The 17,956-nt window shown below is 53.4% G+C and overlaps 7 protein-coding genes across 7 annotated transcripts; 3 read left to right on the top strand and 4 right to left on the bottom strand.

Moving 5' to 3' along the window:
- Positions 1–389: 389 nt before the first annotated feature.
- Positions 390–1,480, bottom strand: UV8b_03705 (uncharacterized protein; the record flags this gene model as incomplete). The annotated part of the gene is made up of 2 exons (XM_043141203.1): positions 390–864; positions 1,104–1,480. 2 exons carry the CDS (start codon positions 1,478–1,480, stop codon positions 390–392), a joined length of 852 nt encoding a protein of 283 aa, XP_042997137.1.
- Positions 1,481–2,134: 654 nt separating this feature from the next.
- UV8b_03704 (uncharacterized protein) lies at positions 2,135–3,230 on the top strand (the record flags this gene model as incomplete). Its single annotated transcript, XM_043141202.1, has 2 exons — positions 2,135–2,483; positions 2,560–3,230. The coding sequence occupies 2 exons, from the start codon at positions 2,135–2,137 to the stop codon at positions 3,228–3,230; spliced, it is 1,020 nt and encodes a 339-aa protein (XP_042997136.1).
- A 172-nt stretch (positions 3,231–3,402) lies between these two features.
- UV8b_03703 (uncharacterized protein) lies at positions 3,403–5,340 on the bottom strand (the record flags this gene model as incomplete). The annotated part of the gene is made up of 2 exons (XM_043141201.1): positions 3,403–5,089; positions 5,171–5,340. 2 exons carry the CDS (start codon positions 5,338–5,340, stop codon positions 3,403–3,405), a joined length of 1,857 nt encoding a protein of 618 aa, XP_042997135.1.
- Positions 5,341–6,894: 1,554 nt separating this feature from the next.
- Positions 6,895–8,372, bottom strand: UV8b_03702 (uncharacterized protein; the record flags this gene model as incomplete). Its single annotated transcript, XM_043141200.1, has 5 exons — positions 6,895–6,915; positions 7,057–7,205; positions 7,321–7,339; positions 8,166–8,238; positions 8,362–8,372. The coding sequence occupies 5 exons, from the start codon at positions 8,370–8,372 to the stop codon at positions 6,895–6,897; spliced, it is 273 nt and encodes a 90-aa protein (XP_042997134.1).
- Positions 8,373–10,688: 2,316 nt separating this feature from the next.
- On the top strand, positions 10,689–12,086 carry UV8b_03701 (uncharacterized protein; the record flags this gene model as incomplete). Its single annotated transcript, XM_043141199.1, has 1 exon — positions 10,689–12,086. The coding sequence occupies one exon, from the start codon at positions 10,689–10,691 to the stop codon at positions 12,084–12,086; it is 1,398 nt and encodes a 465-aa protein (XP_042997133.1).
- A 1,082-nt stretch (positions 12,087–13,168) lies between these two features.
- UV8b_03700 (uncharacterized protein) lies at positions 13,169–14,955 on the top strand (the record flags this gene model as incomplete). Its single annotated transcript, XM_043141198.1, has 7 exons — positions 13,169–13,186; positions 13,383–13,430; positions 13,539–13,611; positions 13,683–13,762; positions 13,835–14,179; positions 14,247–14,735; positions 14,830–14,955. 7 exons carry the CDS (start codon positions 13,169–13,171, stop codon positions 14,953–14,955), a joined length of 1,179 nt encoding a protein of 392 aa, XP_042997132.1.
- An 813-nt stretch (positions 14,956–15,768) lies between these two features.
- On the bottom strand, positions 15,769–17,607 carry UV8b_03699 (uncharacterized protein; the record flags this gene model as incomplete). Its single annotated transcript, XM_043141197.1, has 1 exon — positions 15,769–17,607. The coding sequence occupies one exon, from the start codon at positions 17,605–17,607 to the stop codon at positions 15,769–15,771; it is 1,839 nt and encodes a 612-aa protein (XP_042997131.1).
- Positions 17,608–17,956: the final 349 nt, after the last annotated feature.

Raw genomic sequence — 17,956 nt, 5'->3', positions numbered from 1 at the left:
TTGCAGACGCCCGTGACCATGTCAAGCTGCTGTTTCCCAACTAAACTGTCTTGTCCGTCCGCACCGCTTACCCATCACGACAAGATTGGCTCGTGCGGTATTGGATGCCCACCAGTGAGTGCACCACCTACGCGCAATCTAATGAAATGTAAATTCTCCTTTGCGCCGTGATGATTCTTCTGACAAGCCTGACCCGACAGCGAGGTTCTGAAACGTGAGGAAAGCGCCATTCTTCATAAAACAGAGAAAGAAAGAAGAAAAAAAGAGGTGGAAGTAAAAAGAAGAAACCCCGTGAAACGCCGTCATTCAGGAAAAAGAGTTGGCCACTACGGTCCCGGCACGTACCAGAGCAAGGAACAGGTTGGGACAACAAGACGTAGAGTGTTGCACTACCTCTTTGCAAACCCCAAAGAGCGGCTCTTCACCGGCTCTCTGCCTCTCTTCAACAACAATTGCTTGGTGCTCTTGGAATGCTTGTTCGCCTTGGGCGCCAGTCTCTTGTCAAGAGGCTTGGAAACTCTGTAGATTGTGCTCCCAACGACTTGGTCCCTTGGCCCTCTGCTCTCCCGTGATAGACGCTTCTCAACAGACGCCACGTTGCGCTTGCGCTTGCGCTGCCGGCTTGCTGCAGAGTCTACCCTGTCCTCGTCCCCATCTTCGCTAGATGAGTCGGTGAGATAATCGAGAGGCAGCATGTCGGGAACCGGCTTCTGTTCCATCCATTTCTTCCCTGCTGGAGCAACAATGGGACCGGGCACAACCAGGCCAGTATTTTCTCCAGCTTCCGCTTCTTTCCGCACCGAGGCTTGCTGCTTGAAAAGAGCGTCGCGTTGTCGGCGTTTTTCCTTTTCAGCTGCAGCTTGTCTGTAAAAGTAGGTTAGTCAAAAGGATACCAATTCCATCCATCATGACTTGGGTGAAGAGCCTGGTTTTTGTCCAAAATCGTAACAGCAGCAACAGATCAAGAATAAATCCAATAAACACGGATTTCTATTTTTTTTTAAAAAAAAATGAGATGAAAACCAGCCAACGGAAATGTAGACAAAGAGGGGAAAAAAAAAACGAGACATAAAATGAAATAAATAAAATAACGGCAAACATACTCTCGTGCCGCCTTCTGGAAAGCCTGTGCAGACTCAATCATCTTCTTGGCCACCTTTGACGTCGACACAGCCTCAGGAGCCTCGTCGCTGTCGCTGGCCTCTTGCTCTAGCGCCTCCGACACGTCGGTTGCTTCCACAGCAGAGATTGCGAGCTCCCGATCTGGGTTTCCACAGTCGTCAAAGGTGATGACGTTGTTCTGGGGCGGCTTCGACCCGACGTCGTCCTTGCTGGGTATCCCATCATCGCCTTCCTTGGCTCGTACCGGCAGACTCCTTTGACGCTTGATCGCGGGCGTGCTAGAGGACGGTGGCGCGGATTTAGCAGCCTGCGCTTCTTTAGCCATAGCGGCCTTCCTCTTGCGAGTTTCGACGGGCATGGCCGAGGGAATAACAGGTTCCAACGAGTGGGAAACCTCACTGAGGTTGATGAATCTTGCGTGGAAACGTATGTAGACGGTGACGGCGTATTTCTTTTCGGCTCTCTGTGTAATGACACTTCCCTTTCGAAGAAAAAAAAAAGAAAGAAAGAAAGAAAGAGAGAAAGAAAGAGAGAAAGAAAGAAGGTATTGTTTCTCAATTCCCTACCGGGGGAAATCCAGGCCTTTGAACGGTTGATGTGCCGACTGTGTACTTGAGAATTCGGCCGTGCCTGTGGAGGTTTTCTTTCCTGCATCTGCGGAAAAAACTTGAGTGGGTCCTTGCAATTCTCCCGGTGGTGGGATGCTGGCGGGGATGCGGTGGTGTCTGATTGGTGTAAGAGCGGCTTCAGTGAAGTTGAATCTCCAACCTCCCAAGGTCCAAGTCACATTCACACCAAGTCGACGTCAACCGTAAAATGCAACGACGAATCTACATGTTGACCTTCTACTACCACCTACCTAGGTAGGCTTACACATTACTGTCTTTCATTCCATCATCTAACCCATGAGCATGTGTTCTTTTCGCCAGTGTAGCTTGGGAAATCTGAAACGCCGCATAACATTGGACCCTACGACAATCAGCTTGCTGAGCTGCATCCCCTGAATCAAAATATGGCTACCAGAAGAGCTCCAAAGCTGAGCTGCCTGCTATGCAAGATGTGTTTCCTTCCTAATAGGACTCCGCTCCTTGTCCGTATCTCGAGGACGTCCGTCTTCTCACACGCGCCGTCAACCCACCAAACCCGACCATATGCAATCGCGCGTCCTCCAAGAAACAGCCCGACTAGCTCGCAAATCTTCAACCTGTCGGAAATCCCCCTCAGTGCCTTTGAAAGCGTCATTTACCGAAACGGCGACTCTTTTAAGCGTCTCACCTGCTCGGAATACTACCAAGCAGCCCAAAGATTTGCAGAAGCCATCAAACGTGGTTCAAGCCCCTGGGCAGTGTCAATCAGCGGCAGTACGCACAATCCAACCCGATGCAACCTCCTGAATCGCTAACGCTGTTCCGAAATCCTTCTCCCTCGCAAAAACAGGAGACGCCATTTCCGCAGATACTCTTCACTCGGTAGCCTGCATCATGCGCCAAATGCAGTCCAAGACGGCAGACGCCTTCGCCACAGCTCTCTGGTCATCCGCCTCCGAAATGGGGCATCGTCCGTCCACGCTCTCGCTGGCCAGGCAGCTCATCCGGTCTGGCGCGTACACGCGCATCCCGCAGCTAAGAAAGGTAGAGGCGCGTTTCGAGGAGCTCGTGAGCAGCGGGAAAGATGCGGACGCCCTCACAGCCGCGGGGGAGCTGCTTTTCGAGCAAGGAAGGTTTGACGCTGCGGTGGCAACCACGAGGCGGGCCCTTCAGTTGAGTGAACGCTTTGAATGGAGACCCTACTGCGAGCTGTGTCTAGGCAAAGCCTACGTCAAGACGGGGAAGGGAGACGAGGCGAGACGGATATTTGACAGGTTGGCCGAAGACGGGCTCGTTGAGGCTGATGTTGAGCTGGCGGATCTGCTGAAACGGAGAGAGTCGGGCGAGGTGGCGCAGAGGTTATACGCAGCTGCGTGTAACGGAAGAAGGGATATGTTTGCGCGTCTTTCCGAGATGGAGTTGGACGGGGGCGCGATGCCTGCTGATCAACGGTCGACCGAGGAGAGGAGACTGTGGGCTATGGAATGGCTGAGGCTCGCGGATACTCGAGCCGCCTACTGAGTCGCTCTACTTTTTCTTTTCTTCGGGACTGATTTTACATCAACTCCTCAGAGGGTGGTTTCCATCCAGGAGAATATGAGAATCCCATTCTGTAGCTGATTTACTCCTTGTACTCCCTCCCATGAGGGCTTATTTCAACGCTGCAGTTTGGTAGGCTGGTTCTGTGAGGACGTTACTTTTGCGTCTTCAGCTTCTTCGGCGCCGCTCCTGAGCTCGGCTTTCTGCGTCTCTTCGCCCCGACATTCTCCCTCTCCTTGTCACCATCGTCCGCACTTTCGCCCGCATCGCTGTCGAACCGGCCTTGTATTTCTCCGTTTCCCTCGGAAAACATTTCTCTCCAGCCTCCGTTCGACACCCTCTTGTCATCCCCACGCAAGCCAACACCATACGCCGTTTTCATTGCGGAGAGACATATATCTCGTCTTTCGTTGAAATCGAACATGGGTTTCGGGTAGGTGCCGTTTCCCGCGTCAGACAACCCGTCCCCGGTAACCCGGACTCCCGCCTTCTTTTGATCCTGTATGGGCGCTTTCCAAGGTTCGTAAATGTACCTGGCATTCAGATGCTTCAGTTCCGGCACCCAGCGACGAATCAGATCGCCGTTCTTGTCCCATTTCTGCCCAAACGAGATCGGGCTGTAGCATCTGAAATACTGCGAGAAGAAGGCTGTGCAGGACAGCCATTGCCAGTTACCAGCGTTGCAGGCTGGCTCATGGTCGAGCAGATATTCCTCAAAGACTTCTGCGCCTCGCTCCCAGTCAATGTAGCACCCTCCTCTGGTAAGAAAGCAGGCTACGCTGTGGCGACCGAGATGATGAATCCACCCATCGTGACGAAGCTGCCGCATAAGCGCGTCAATCCACGGAAATCCCGTGACGCCCAGTTTCCACCGCTGGAACCATTTCTCCGCCTGTTGAGAGTCGATGTGATATTCGCCGGTCGTAAGACCAGTATCAGCATCCGTCTTGGATGGCAGATGCCAGGGTATAAATCGGCAGTGTGCGTTGCCAGCCGTCTGGTGGAAGTGGTCCCCTATGGCTGCTTGCGCTGCAAAATACATATCGCGGAATATCAACTGCCCCGTAAGACTTTCCGGAGGGGTGGACGCTCCCTTTCCATAGGAACTGACGACGTCTTGAACTTGCCAATAGAACTCTCTCACCGAGAGGGCGCCAAAGTGAAGGAACGGCGAGAGCAACGTGGTCGATTGGGGCTCAAACAGCGCAGGGCTGGTTTTGGGCTTCTCAAAAGTAGCCGCATACTTTTTGTCCTCGACAATTGCCTTCAAGTGTTTCAGGGCTCGATTTTCTCCCCCTTTGTGAGGTGTAGTTGCCGGTTCAAACCCCAGTTCTTCTAACGTCTCTATGGCAAAGTCACCCTTTGGACCAGCAATGTGTTTATATGTAGCGTCGTTTCCCGGCCTCCCCTGAGCATTTCTATCTGGCCCTGTGCTTGGCTGATTATGATCAAAGTCAACGGGCATTTCGGCCGGATCGGGCAGGCAGGTTGGCGCGAAAATTGGTCGCGGAACCTGACCAATTTTTTTAGAGGCGGATAGCAGGGAAGTCATGGACATGGTTGGATTGCCACCATTTTTGGAGACGATTTCGTCACTGTCCCACAACGTCCTGCCCGATCGAACCACGACCTGCACGCCGGCAGCCTCGGCTGCCCTGGTTACGACGGCATCACGTCCCCGAGCATATGAGTCGGTATCCTTTTCAAAAACTAGATGAGTGACATGCCAAGCCTTGAAGAGCTTGGGGAAAAGTGTCTGGGGACCTTCTCGAAGCACGAATAGCTTTGATTTGGGATTCAATCTGCTGATGGATTCGGAAAGATCATTCTGGCAGTCTAATCTGCGGAAGCGAGGAAACATTAGCAATGGCTCGACTACCTTGTGCGATCAGCGAGACATAACGCAACGATGCTGGGCATACAGAAATTGCCATCTATTTGTGCCGCCTCTGGCGTGGTAGACATAATGCGGATCCCAAGTGAATATGGGCCACAAAACAGCTGGCTCGAGATCCAGCGCGGCCTTTAAAGCTGGAGAATCGTGAAGTCGGAGATCGGTGCGGAACCAATAGATGACTCTTGGCTTGGCCATGTTGAGCAACTCGTGGCGGTATATTTGTTTAATTTTATTCTTATTGCTTTTTGGTTAGATGCTGTATTAATCTCCGCTTTATGAAGGGAAAACGATCGCTTGGATCACGTTGCGTGGTTTTTTTTTTTTTTTTTTTTTTTTTTTTTTTTTTCATTCGTCCGGTGATATGTGGTTTTTGAGGTTTGATTACCCAGCAACAATTGAAAGTGCGAGATGACACTTTTTGGGTTCGCGAGATCAAGAAAAGAAGACGCAGGTTTGAGCACGGAGATTAGAAAAGAAAGAGTCTACCTAAAATTTTTTACAATCATTGGGTCTTGAAAAGTCGCCAGCTACTTTGGAGAAAAGCGAAGCAGATGTTGAGAGGTCATGTCATGATGTCAATGACGGCCAGTGTGCAAGCTGCCCAATCATAGCTCGAGACGGGTTTACATCTAAGACGACGGCTCTGGCAGCTCCACCTGTCCCCACATTGGCAGATTGGTACCGGGCTTGACTGGACGTACTGCTACAGGAGGTATGAGGTAGGTACTGTAGAGTGCACCGCGAGGTTGTTGTGACGATGGATGTTTGTTTCATGTTTCTATTGACTTCTTATTCGAGGCAGTTTGGCGGCAGATGCATCGTAGGTGGAGGATGGCGCCAGCTCACTGACTTGAATGAAACTCTCGAGTAACAGGTTAAAACCGGCAAGAACGATCGGGAGGATTGGAGGATGATGGATGATGGGGTCTCCTTCCCATGACAGGCAGCACTTGGCAGGAGGGCCCGAGGTCTTGCAGGCTGTTGTCCTGATGGCATCGCCATACGGTGCTCTCTCTAATGAAACATCCAGTCAGCAACACCAGACATTACCATTACCAGCTGTGGCCGCTGACCGTGGCCCGTTATACAGTGCGAGCAGGTTTGGGGAGAGCCGCTGGTGCCACTTTAACGCCGTGCTTGATTGAAACCCACCAGTTGACGTTCCATGGCTCTTTTGTTCGTGCTCGCCATCAAACAGTCGCCATGTCGTGTCGGCAGCACAGCAGCTTTGCGATCGGCGCGTCATGCTTGTGTTACGAAGCCTCAAAGAGTAGATTATTCCTCCTGTTCCCGTGCATTAGTGCCTGTGCATGCATGGCAAGTTGACGGCCGCCGCAAGCCCAGTCAGTATTCAAGCCCGAGGGGCCTTGGACCCCTCGGGGTGTCTGTAGGCAATCGGCAATGTTGGGTCAAAAAGATTCAAACGGACGCGCTCAGGAGTCAGCACGGGTCGAGATGAATGTCATGATACATGTGGCTTGGGATGGCGGATTCAGCGTGTTTGACAGGATTTACTATCGGCATCGCGCACGGAAGCACAAGAAACTGTTTTGAGATGGCATATGCGAGCATAGTCATCAGCTGAGATGCAAGTTGCATTCTTCCCCGAGAATAGTCACCGACAAGTTACGGAGTACGGTGGGCGAGGTTACGGAGCCAACATAATTTCTCATATTGCTGATGATGCTGGGTTTGGGTTGCAGCGTCCTATGCAATCAATGCATCCCGCAGCCGTGACGCGTCGCTAACTCACATGTTTGAAATGGTTTCCTAGTCAGCCGAAAGACGCATTAGGAAGTGGATGCCATCACAAGTGTTTGACGAGAAAGGAAAAGGGGGCCAAAAAAAAAAAAAAAGAGGAGCGAAGGAAGGAAAAGAAAAGATAACGAATTAAGCTCCTACGTGTCTGACCATTTGAGAAAACGGTAAAGTAAGAAAACAGGGGACCAGAGGTTCCCAGAGAAAAGTGTGGGCGCGTGGGTCTCGGGGATCTCCTAGTTCCCTTGTTTCACGTCTTATGAATTGACCATCTGAACGTTGGAAAGTTCTGACCATTGAAACTTGAACGCAAATATATTAGCCAAGAGTTTCTTCTCTGTAACAACAAGAGGTAAATACCTGGCTATTACTACTATGCTCTAGGGTAGCAGGGTAGCTAGGTAGCTAGGTACTTACGTATCTGAGTCGCGATGTCCTAAATTATCAACAATCGCCAACGTGGGAGTAGGGCAAGCACCCAAATGTGTAGATGCCCCGAGGTAAGGAAAGGCGCGAGTCCAATCCAAACAGCCTCCCGTGCAAATGCGGGAGTGATGCGTTGTGGTGGTGGCGGTGATGGTAGTGGTGGTGGAGGTGGGGGAGAGGGGGAAGGGTGAGGGGGAGGGGGAGGGGCAGGGGAAAGAGGGGGGCCGCAAAGAGGAAAGAGCTGGCTGGGCCCGGGAAGAGGAAAGAGAGGCTGATAGCCGATGGCAGGTGCAGCCTTGAAATGGCCACATAGTCATCTTTACAGACTTGAACTGTACATGTTTGAATCGAACCGGACGGCATAGGCGCAGAGGGCATGAGCCACTTTCAATGCATCCTGCCTAAACGTTGCCAAATGCTTTCAAGGCCTATATGGCGTACGGGTTGGAAGACATTTGGAAGCCAAGAGGCGTGTGGATGATGTACTGAGACAGAGCGGTTTCTGGCAGGCCCCACAAGGCGGATAAAAACAGGAAAAAAAGAAAACAAAAATAAAGACAGCACGGAGAATCAATCTGGACCAGGACTGGACCGCCGAAAAAAAAAAAAAAGAAAAGAAAAGAAAACACTGAAGCTTGAGTGGGAGGGGGGGGGGGGGGGGTCCCAAAAAAAAAAAAAAGAAAACAAAAAAGAAAACAAAAAAGAAAACAAACAAGGAAGACCTCCGCGTTAGCCCATGCCACCCGTAGAGTCGCCCCTTGCGCATTGTGTTTTGCGCCGCCCGCTGGAATATGGATACATAATGGATATTTGTTGTTGTTTGGCGGTTGACGTACAAAGCCAACCAGACCAGACTTGGAATGGGAACCGCACGTAGTCCCAAGTGGCGGCAGCATGCTTGCGCGATGGCTGTGCTGTCAATGGGCGGCATACGCCAGGATTTTCAGTGCCATCGAGATGCCGCGCAGTGCTACTGGTCAACCAGACCGTCTTCAGACAAACATCAGCAGCAGCAGGCTTGAGGGTACCTACCAGGCCTCCATGTCTCTTTAAGCAATCTTGAACATTTCAAGTTGCGGTCGATTGAAAGCGTCCCGAGTTGCTTGCCAAGTCTGGTACTTTTCAAATCAAATCAAAAGTATCAAAGCGAAGAAAAGTGGCGACAAGTGGAACGCCCTAAAACACCAGCCCAGTGCCAAAGCCAAAGCCACCAAGATGCACTAATAAAGCCGGTGAGCCGTCAAGTCTCAAGTCGACTGCTAGGCACCGCCGCGTACCTGCCTCAACTCGTTCAACGTGCGTGCTTCTTACTACATGTAGGCTCCTAGCACCCGTGGTGGCTTTCACCTGACCAAGACCTGGATGTTTTTGTTGTTGGCGCCGCAGAAATCAACACCGAGGACAAAAATGGTTGGTCACCCAGCTCGGGGAAGAGAGAGAGCCTGGCTGCTTCACTTCCTTTACGGCTTGTCTCAGCCCTGGTGTAGCCTGGCATCTCGACGCCTTCGAGATAGGACTTTAGTCCAAGACAACGGAGTACTCCGCACGCCGTAGGGAGGTTAGGAGGTAGGTAGGTACCAAGTTAGTAGTTGCTTCTTGCCACCGTCAGGTCCGGTTCAGGTTCAGCCTTTGGATTTGCAAGGCCGCAACTCGTCAAGCTTTCGCGAGACTGAGCTGTTGCGCAACCGCATTTATCATATGCCCCCACCAACTTCCAAGCAGCGATGGCCTACTATTATGTACCTCGGTCGGGCACAACTGTGCCTTCCTCAGGCTGCTTTCCAGCTTCCAAGTTTGCCGGCTGGCTGGCTGGCAGGCTGGCTGGCTGGCGGCCTGGGACAACTGCGCAATACAACAAACAAGCAAACAAACAAACAAATAAATAAACAAATAAACACCTAGCAACTTGATAAGGCCTGGTTAGGCTCGGCCAGTGGAGAGCGGAGAAGCTCCAGTACGAGACAGACGAAGTACTCGAATGCGCAGCGCAGGTACCTCTCGGGCATGTGCATTTTTCACGTGGCGTCGTAAGTATCGGCTACCTGCCTTGGGCCATGAACAAGGCGAAGTAAGGTATTGATAGGATCCTACCCCCCAGCTCGCTTCCTTCCCACTCTGCACAACGGCGGCGTCTTGGTGGCGGGCCCTGGCAGCCTGGCAGCCTGGCAGCCTGGTACAAACAAACGAAACCCCCCCCCCCTTCCCAAAACAACCAGCCCCAGACCCACCCACACCCACCCCTGCCCCCCACCCCCCCTCCCTCCCAGAGTCAAGTCCAGGCGTGATGTGCAAAGGAAGCTTCTTGTTCTTCCCACGTTGTTGGCCCGGGTTCAACAGGTGCGCTCGAGATTTTGGGATCCCCAGGATCCCGGGATTCTGGCATGAGCTATACCTGTGCCGTACGTGCATGGCATGGGGTTACGCGACTCGGACAATGATGGGGTTCTGACGTGTTGTCATGGCCGAATGCTACCAGCATGTATGTACTTTTAAAGGTAGGTCTGCCTGCTCGCCGGCGGCCAACAATGGCTCCGCTGGCCAAACCAAACCAAACTGCTCACGATTTCCTTGTCAAGAAACTCACTTTGGCTCCTTGCCTGATTCCTCCCCAGTCTGCAGGTGTCCTCATTACTCATGCCCAATGGTCTAGTCCTTCGTTTCTATCCTCGCCTGCTCCGGTATACGCTACGTTCTTTACAGACTAGACACCTTGTTGCCCGTCTCGACGTGGCTGTCCCATGACTGTCGTTACTTACATTATTTACATTCCATAACCCCAGGTTTTGTAACTATTTTTGACCATCGCTACCTCATACCTGTTGGGATTGCGCTCTGGCAAACAGCCGCCGTTCCTTAATCAGCCTCGTGCTGCCATTGTTCACTGGGCGACCAGGAAAGTTGCGGACAGTCAGGCAATAGAACTTGCGTGTCCGGGCCCAACATCACGACTCCCTTCTTACGTTCAGCAGCCCAGGAAGCCAACGACGCGCGAGACGCGCGACATCGACGGACACATTGACTGGATCCAGCAATCGCCGGCTTGCCAATCCATTGCTCCGTGGAACCGCAGCTTTATCTACCTAGGCATTCACTCGTCATCCCTTGATGACTTTTCCCGCCACAATCTTTACCGAGGACGCGCAAGGAATCTCAACCCGGGGCCATTGGGGATCTTTGTAATTTTCGAAAACAAAAAAAAAAAAAAAAAAAAAAAAAAAAAAAAAAAAAAAAAGGAAACGCCCTGTTCAAAACAGTCGTACCTGGCAAGGGAGGGTAAGCTTTGATTGATCCGTGTTTCCAGACACTCCTCCTCTTCAACAACGATCCCGGTGGGCTATCGAGGCCGCCGAAGCTGCCTCATGGCTCCGGTAGGCCTTCTCATTGCCACGGGGACACTGGCGGTTCTGGCTACGTCTGTGACTATTGTCCTCGAAATCATTTGCTGCATCGGCGCAACAGACAACTCATTATTGCTTGCAGCTGGCGTCCTCGCTGCCGCCCTCGAGTCCGTGATCCTCCTGGTCTTTGGCACTCTCGGCATAGTGTACATTCTGAAAGCCAAGATACCCCTGGCATGGAAATGTTCCAAACTCGTCTTCATCCTCCAGCTCACCGCCTGCGCAGTGGCTGCCATCGCTTCCATCGTCGCTCTGGTGTCGCTGCAAAAGTCAATACCAGACACCCTAGATGGTGGCTTGGCCGATCAGAGAAGAAACATTGCCATCGGTCTAACAGTAGCGTTGACCATGGCTGCCGTTTCCCAGCTGGGCTTCGTCGTCTTTTGCTTGCTCACGAGCCGTGGCATGACTGTCCAAGGGTCGGCGTCGACGTGGTCTTCCCACTCGACCGATGATGGCCGCAAACATTACGTAAAGGCGATTCGATATAGCCAGACCAGCCCCATGAACAATGCCGAGGAAAACACGTCGGGAAGCAAGACCGACTCGCCAGCGCGCTACAACCAACGCTCCAGTTTCCGCATAACTGGCATGCCGCATCTGTTCGGACCAACTTCGTCAGGATGTAGGTTACTGATACCAGACGATCAGAGGCCCATTTCCCTGGAATCGGTGCTCCCTCGAGCCAGCACCGACACGTCGTTTGATTCATGGGACACATCCTCTGTGGACACGCACCATCGGCAGGCGGTCATAGATGTGGCTTCGGCTTCGCCCTCCTCGGCACTCAAGAACGCTCTTGAGACCAATCCCGCCAATCCTCCCAGAAGTCGGCCGCCCAGCCGCCCGCCCACGCCCTTTGACCTGGCAGATCTCGAACCCCCGCGCATCCTGCGCAGAATGGACAGCTGTGGCTCCAGCCTGTCTCACTCGGAGCTGAAAGCAGCCATGACGCCCAACGGCTCCATCAGCGAGCTGCACATTCACCCGCTCTTTCGCTCCGACTCTCCGACTCCACCACCTGCCGCGAGTCCAGGTACTGTCGTTGTAGCCGCGCCAAACGCTGGCCAGGTCATTTCACGACGTGGAAGTCTACAGTCTCTGAGGCGCCTCCGAAGCGGCAGCTTACCTACACGCAGTCCGCTCAGTCTTCAGGCGAGCATGGAAAGCCTCGGAAAAGGAAAAACGAGGGAAAACGGAGAAGCGGAGGCAGACAGATGGAGCGACCGATCTGACAAGAATAAGACGCCTCCCGTTCCCGAGTGGCTATTAAGCTCATCCATGAAAGCCAGCTTGGAAACTTACAAAGAGCGTGTGGTGAGCGACGCAAATGGCGAAGCAGGAGAAGCTCCTGGCTAAAGCCATTTTTCAGTTTTTTTTTTTTTCTCCCCACCCCAATTGTTTACTCTTTGGCCTGGGTTGCATTTCGAGGCATGATTCGCCAGCAGTGACGAGACACAACCGGCTTGGAAGTATGGTCCTACTTTTTGTACTTACGGGTATATTTACGAAAATATCTGGCGACATAGACATGACGACTACCCAAGGTACAAGGCCTGGATACATGTGAAGGTTGGGGGAGCGTTTATATATGTCTTGGGGCTTTGTGTATATTTAGCGCGGCGTTGGAGGGAACCTAGATGCCTACCTCTTTACCTTCCAGAGGATGGATTTGTAGGATTTGTATACCTTATACAGTATTATATATTCAAGACGGACACAATTCGACGCAAAAACAGACCTGATGGGTCCCACAGCCATCGGCTCGCAATGCCTTGTCTCCGTTGAAGCGACTCGGTAACCTCTTCATCTTGTCCCTCTTTTCCCTCTTCTTCTTTTTCTTCCCATTTTTTTTTTTTTTTTTTTTTTTTTTTTTGTTTCCCCTCTTCTTTCGGGTTGATAGGGGAAGGGCCGCCGCTGATTCTTAAAGTGCTTCCCTCCCGCGAGTAGAGTCGGAGTGCGGAGTGTACTTAATCCGATTAGCGCTGCGCTGCGCAAGGCAGGCATGGACTGACGACTACGGAGTCAATCAATACCTGCTGTTGAGAACTTGACTTGGGACCCATCAATGCAGTCAAAGTTCACCCAGGCTGGCCTGATCTGAAATTTGGATTGGAACCCCACTTCCACTTCCACTTCCACTTCCACTCTCACTTTCACATTCACTTCCACTTCGACAAACCCAAGGACTGGAGCCGACCCCCAAAGAGCCACCCGCCACCCACCAGCTAAACCAGCTTCAAAGAAAACGCCAACCTCGACTCAGCCAGCCCATCACTACCGTCATCTCGCATTCCTCTTTGCCTCGTCGTTCCGCCACCGCCCCGGCCCTTTTTGCTCCTCCCAACTCCTCCTTCACGCTCGCTCTAACCTCTTAACGACGTCTTTCTGAACGACTCTTACCCTTTAGCAGCCGTCCAGCTGCCCCACTTCTGACCAACATGAGGGTTACTTTCAGAGTAAGCCACGCTTCCCTCTTGCTACACTATTGTCCCTGTTCCCTTGTTCCCTTGTTCCTGCAAGCGGATGGAAGGGGTTTCCCTGCCTTCAGACGAACTGGGTCGTCGCAGCTTTTGCGAACCCGCCTCAAAGCCGGTCGGCATGTGCCATGTTTCTGGATGGGTGGCTGACATTACACCGTGCTGTGCTGTATAGGATCTCAAGCAGCAAAAGTTTGTCCTCGACGTTGAGGCTACGGATTTGGTACGCCCCGAAGGGAAACTTCCGCCCACATACTCCGGCGCCATACACACTACTCTCGTACTCCTGTCGCACCTCATCGCAAGCTCCAGGCTAAAACTCATGATTTAGATCTCCACCGTCAAGAACAAGATTTCTGGAGAGAAAGGATGGGATCCCAAGCACCAAAAACTCATCTACTCTGGTTCGATGCATCCTCGTCATCCAAATCGCGCGTCACAGGCCCAAGAAACTGACCAGCTGACCTTGGTGCAGGAAAAATTCTAAAGGATGACGAGACCGTAGCTTCGTACAACATTGAGGAGAAGGGATTTGTTGTTTGTATGGTGAACAAGGTAGACGCCAGGGAAAAATTCCGCCTTTGGTACGGGCCGATGTTTACTTTGTGGGACTAACCCCCTGGGTAGCCGAAGGAAAAACCTGCCCCTGCCGCCGAACCATCATCTGCCGCTCCTCCAACCACGCCCGCCCAACCCGCGGCCAGTACGCCTGCTGCTCCTGCTGCTCCTGCTGCTCCTGCTGCCCCGGCCCAGTCGACTGCCGCCCAGTCAACCGTTCCTGCAACTCCAACCCCCCAACGCTCTGCCGAAGCTGGCGCTGGCGGTCAGAATATTTCGGGATTGGCAATGGGAGCTGAGCGTGCCGAAGCTATTACCAATATGGAAGCTATGGGTTTCGAGAGGAGCCAAATCGAGGCAGCTATGCGCGCAGCCTTTAATAACCCCGATCGAGCTGTTGAATACCTCTTGAACGTAGGTCGAAAAAGTCGATCTTGTATGGCGTTTCTGCTACCTTTGCTCTAATGCCTGTGACTGCTAGGGCATCCCCGAGAACCTTCAACAAGAGCAACAGGCACGTCAAGCTGCAGCAGCTTCCGCTCCCGCTCACGCTCCAGCTCCCGCGCAAACAACACCGTCTACGCAGGCAGGTGACGACGACGGTGGCATCAACCTGTTTGACCTTGCTGCTCAGCAAGGCGGCGGCCGTGGAGCAAGTGGTAGCGGGAACGTTGCGGCTGCTGCTTCCGCTGCTGCCGCCAGCCAGGGGGGAGACTTGGGCAATCTCGACTTTCTCAGACACAACACCCAGTTTCAGCAGCTCCGTCAAATGGTCCAGCAGCAGCCGCAGATGCTGGAGCCTATTCTGCAGCAGCTGGGCGCAGGGAATCCACAGCTGGCGCAGCTGATCGCATCCAACCCTGACCAGTTCCTTCAGCTCCTCGGCGAGAGCGCTGATGACGACGTTCCCTTGCCTCCTGGCGCCCAAGCCATCTCCGTCACGGAGGAGGAGCGTGACGCGATCGAAAGAGTAAGTTCCGCGCGGACCGAGTCCATTGGTAGGCTTCTTTGCTTCAAGGTGGAGGAAGCGTCTTGTTGCTGACAGGCACGGTGGCATCATCCAGCTATGCCGACTTGGCTTCGACCGTGATCAAGCCATCCAGGCCTATTTCGCTTGCGACAAGAACGAAGAGCTAGCCGCCAACTTTTTGTTCGACCAACCTGATGACGAAGAACCATCTACGAATTAAAGTGCGTCAACAATGGAGCTGAAGAAGTGTTGTTGCTGATGGCAGAAATGCGACCGTGCAAACCGTGTTACCCACGAGAGGTGCTTTTTTACGATTATGATGAACGATTCACCCTTTTCCTTCATCCAAGAGAGGCTGTCACCAGCAGTGGTGGGGTCGGGGGGAAAAGTCTCATGCTTTCTTTGACGACGACTCGGGCAGAGAAACCGTCCTGCCTCGTGAACAAAGTCACAAAAACCAGCAAGGTCAACTCACGCCAGAATGGGTTAATGGGGCAGTCAGCCAAGTAATATGCGGTCAAAGGGATATATATGGCGGATCTTGCGTTTTCTGGCTGCAGCAGCTGTTATCAAACGCTTTCATTTATTCGTACACGATTAATCGCACTGGATGGAAGGCATCTTGGTTCACCCCAAAAAGAAAGTCTAGCCATTCTTTTGTGTTGCCTGGTGTGCGTGTGGGTGTGCGTATTGTGTTTTATGTGTTTTAGACTGCTTGGTGTAACCAATTACCACAGTTTGGCATTGCATGAGAATGGGTTCACGTACTGACGGTTTTCTGTTCCCAACTCCGTAATATGCAAATTCTCCCGCCGTTCTACTCCAGCTCATATCTCAAAGCACTATTTTCGACGACTCACCCCCCAACTCTCTGGGTATCATGCCTCTCTACTGAAACTGTCCATAATCCGACCCTTTAGTCTTTACCCCCGTCCTTTGCCGTCATTCTTCATCTGAAAGCCACCAACCAGCCCCTTCCAAAGTCAGCAATCGACAAGAATGGAATCTCCCCCTTTCCCAGTGGGGCCCTAATTCATCCACCGTCCTGAAGGATAGGTTCGCCGTTCAAGCCGTAAGAAACGCTTTGCTTGCCCTTCCTCTTGCCGTTCTTCTTCTTCCTTTTCAGATCCCCTTCGCCATCCTCGTCGGCAAACAGTTCGTCGCGCTTCTTCCTCATAACCTCGGCCTGTTCGTCCGCGACGCGCTGCCTCTCGGCTTCGTAAGTCTCCTGGATCTTCCTTTGCTCCGCCTCAATAACCTCCAGCGACTCAAACTCGGCCCCGGTGAATGCTCGGTACTCGTCAATGTCCATCTTGATGGTCTTTTCGCCAATGAGCGCGGCGTCTATGCGGGAGGGGTTGTGGCGCTCCTCGCGGTTGAACTTGAGCTTCACGTGGCGTCGGCGCTTGCCGGGAAACATTTTGGAAATCATTTCGAATTCAGTGCCAAACATGCGCAGGCCGCGGTAGAAGAGCTCCGTCTCCTGGTCGGTCCATATGTTGGGACCCTTTAGCTTGGACGTGTTCATGAAGGACGACGAGGTGATGAGGCAGGTGAAGTCGTTTTCCTCCACAGTCTCCATGTGCTCGCCTGCTCGGGCTGCCGCGGCGCGGGCGTGGCGGTCCATGACGAGGGAGTCTTGGTCCACGACGATCTGGCCGTCCACGATGCGAAACTGGGGGCCTGACGCGGCTGCTGGCGCGGATGCCGAAGCGGATGCCGGAGCGGATGCCGGAGCGGATGCAGCACCTGGTGCGTTGGGCTTCGCCGTGGTGGCAGCGGCGTCTGGGGTGCGCGACTGCGAGGTGCCGTCGCCTGCTTCGCTGGGTGGCGTGTCGGTGTCCTTGTCGAGTTTGGCTTTCTGGCGGGCCTTGCGCTCGCGGTCGCGCAGCTCGTCGTGGCGGCTGAACTTTTTGCCTATGCGCAAGTCCTTGGTCAGGTCGGACATTTTTAGCTTCTGAAGGTCGACGACTTGGGTCTCGGCGTCCTCTGGTGTCAGTGAGCGCGCTCTCCGGGAGCTGCTCCTCGAACCGTTGGCGGCTTTTGGGGTCGACGTTTTGCGTTTTCGGGGGGCAGGCGTCTGCGAGTCTTGCCCCTGCGGCCTGGTTTTTCTTTGGCGCTTCCTCGGCCGCGCCGGCTCGCCTTCTGCAGGATCTGAGACTGTTGCATCCTGGGTGGTGGCGGCTTGCTTCCTGGGAGCTCTTTTGGAACCGGGTCCAGGAGCCGCCGGGGTGTCTGGCTCGTCCCCTGCTGTTTCTGCTGCTTCTGCTGCTGCGGCGGTGGATGATCTTTGACCCTCATTTTCCGCAACAGGAGGCTCCGGTCGGGCCGTTTGCTCTGACGATGATGGTGCTTGGTCATGAGGCTCTATCGACGGTTGCGGTGGAAGAGGATCGACGGCGGGCTGGTGGTGTACTTTCACTGTCCGGTTGCGAGGGGTCGGCGATGGCTGGATATCGATTCCGGCAGAGGAATCGGCCACGGGCTCGAGTCCAGCGGTTTCTTCCTCGCTGGTTTCAGCCTGGCGTGGCAATGTCTCCGGTTGCTTCTGCGGTCGAGAGACGGAGTCCTCCTGCCGGCCGTGTAATGTCGGCCTCGCCGTCTGTCCGGGCGCGGTCGACGTCTCCCATTGCTGCTGTTCTCGCGTTTCTTCGACGGGAATCCCCAAGCCACCTTGTCCGACCTGCCGAGACTCCGATTCCGCGTGCGCGACTTGCGGTACGTCTTCCGTGGCTGGTTCCGAATTCGCATCAATCGCAGGCTGCTCGGGTGCCGGTGCAGGTTTTGTGCTTGGCGCTGGGGGCTTTGGCCGTGCGACTGGAGCCTTGGGCTTGAAGGCGAGGCCGCCTTTCTTTTTGAACATGGAACTCATCGCGAGGGAGACTGGGCTAACTCAGCCGCGCATCAAGCAACAAGGACAAAGGGACAGGGAAAAACGGGGGAAAAAAAAAAAAGGTCAATCCGGCACGGTGATGTGACTTGAATCGCTAGTCCCAGGGCTGGGCAAATCGTCAAGGCTTTTTCCGTCTTGCTACAAAAGGCTTTTCCCAAAACCAAAAAAATCCCCAAAAGAACGTGAGAGTGGGGCCCTGCCAAATGCCGGTCTCGGAGAAGGTCACATCCACACCACCAAACTCCCCCCCCCCTCCTCCCCCCCACACACACAAAAGAATAAGAAAGCGACGTTTACCCGACATCCCCCCCGGGGGGGGGGAGGGACA

The sequence above is a fragment of the Ustilaginoidea virens genome, chromosome 3 (assembly GCF_000687475.1).
Source record: "Ustilaginoidea virens chromosome 3, complete sequence".
Lineage (NCBI taxonomy): Eukaryota > Fungi > Ascomycota > Sordariomycetes > Hypocreales > Clavicipitaceae > Ustilaginoidea > Ustilaginoidea virens.
The sequence above is the reverse complement of the archived record's forward strand: the minus strand, read 5'-3'. Positions and strand labels throughout refer to the sequence as shown.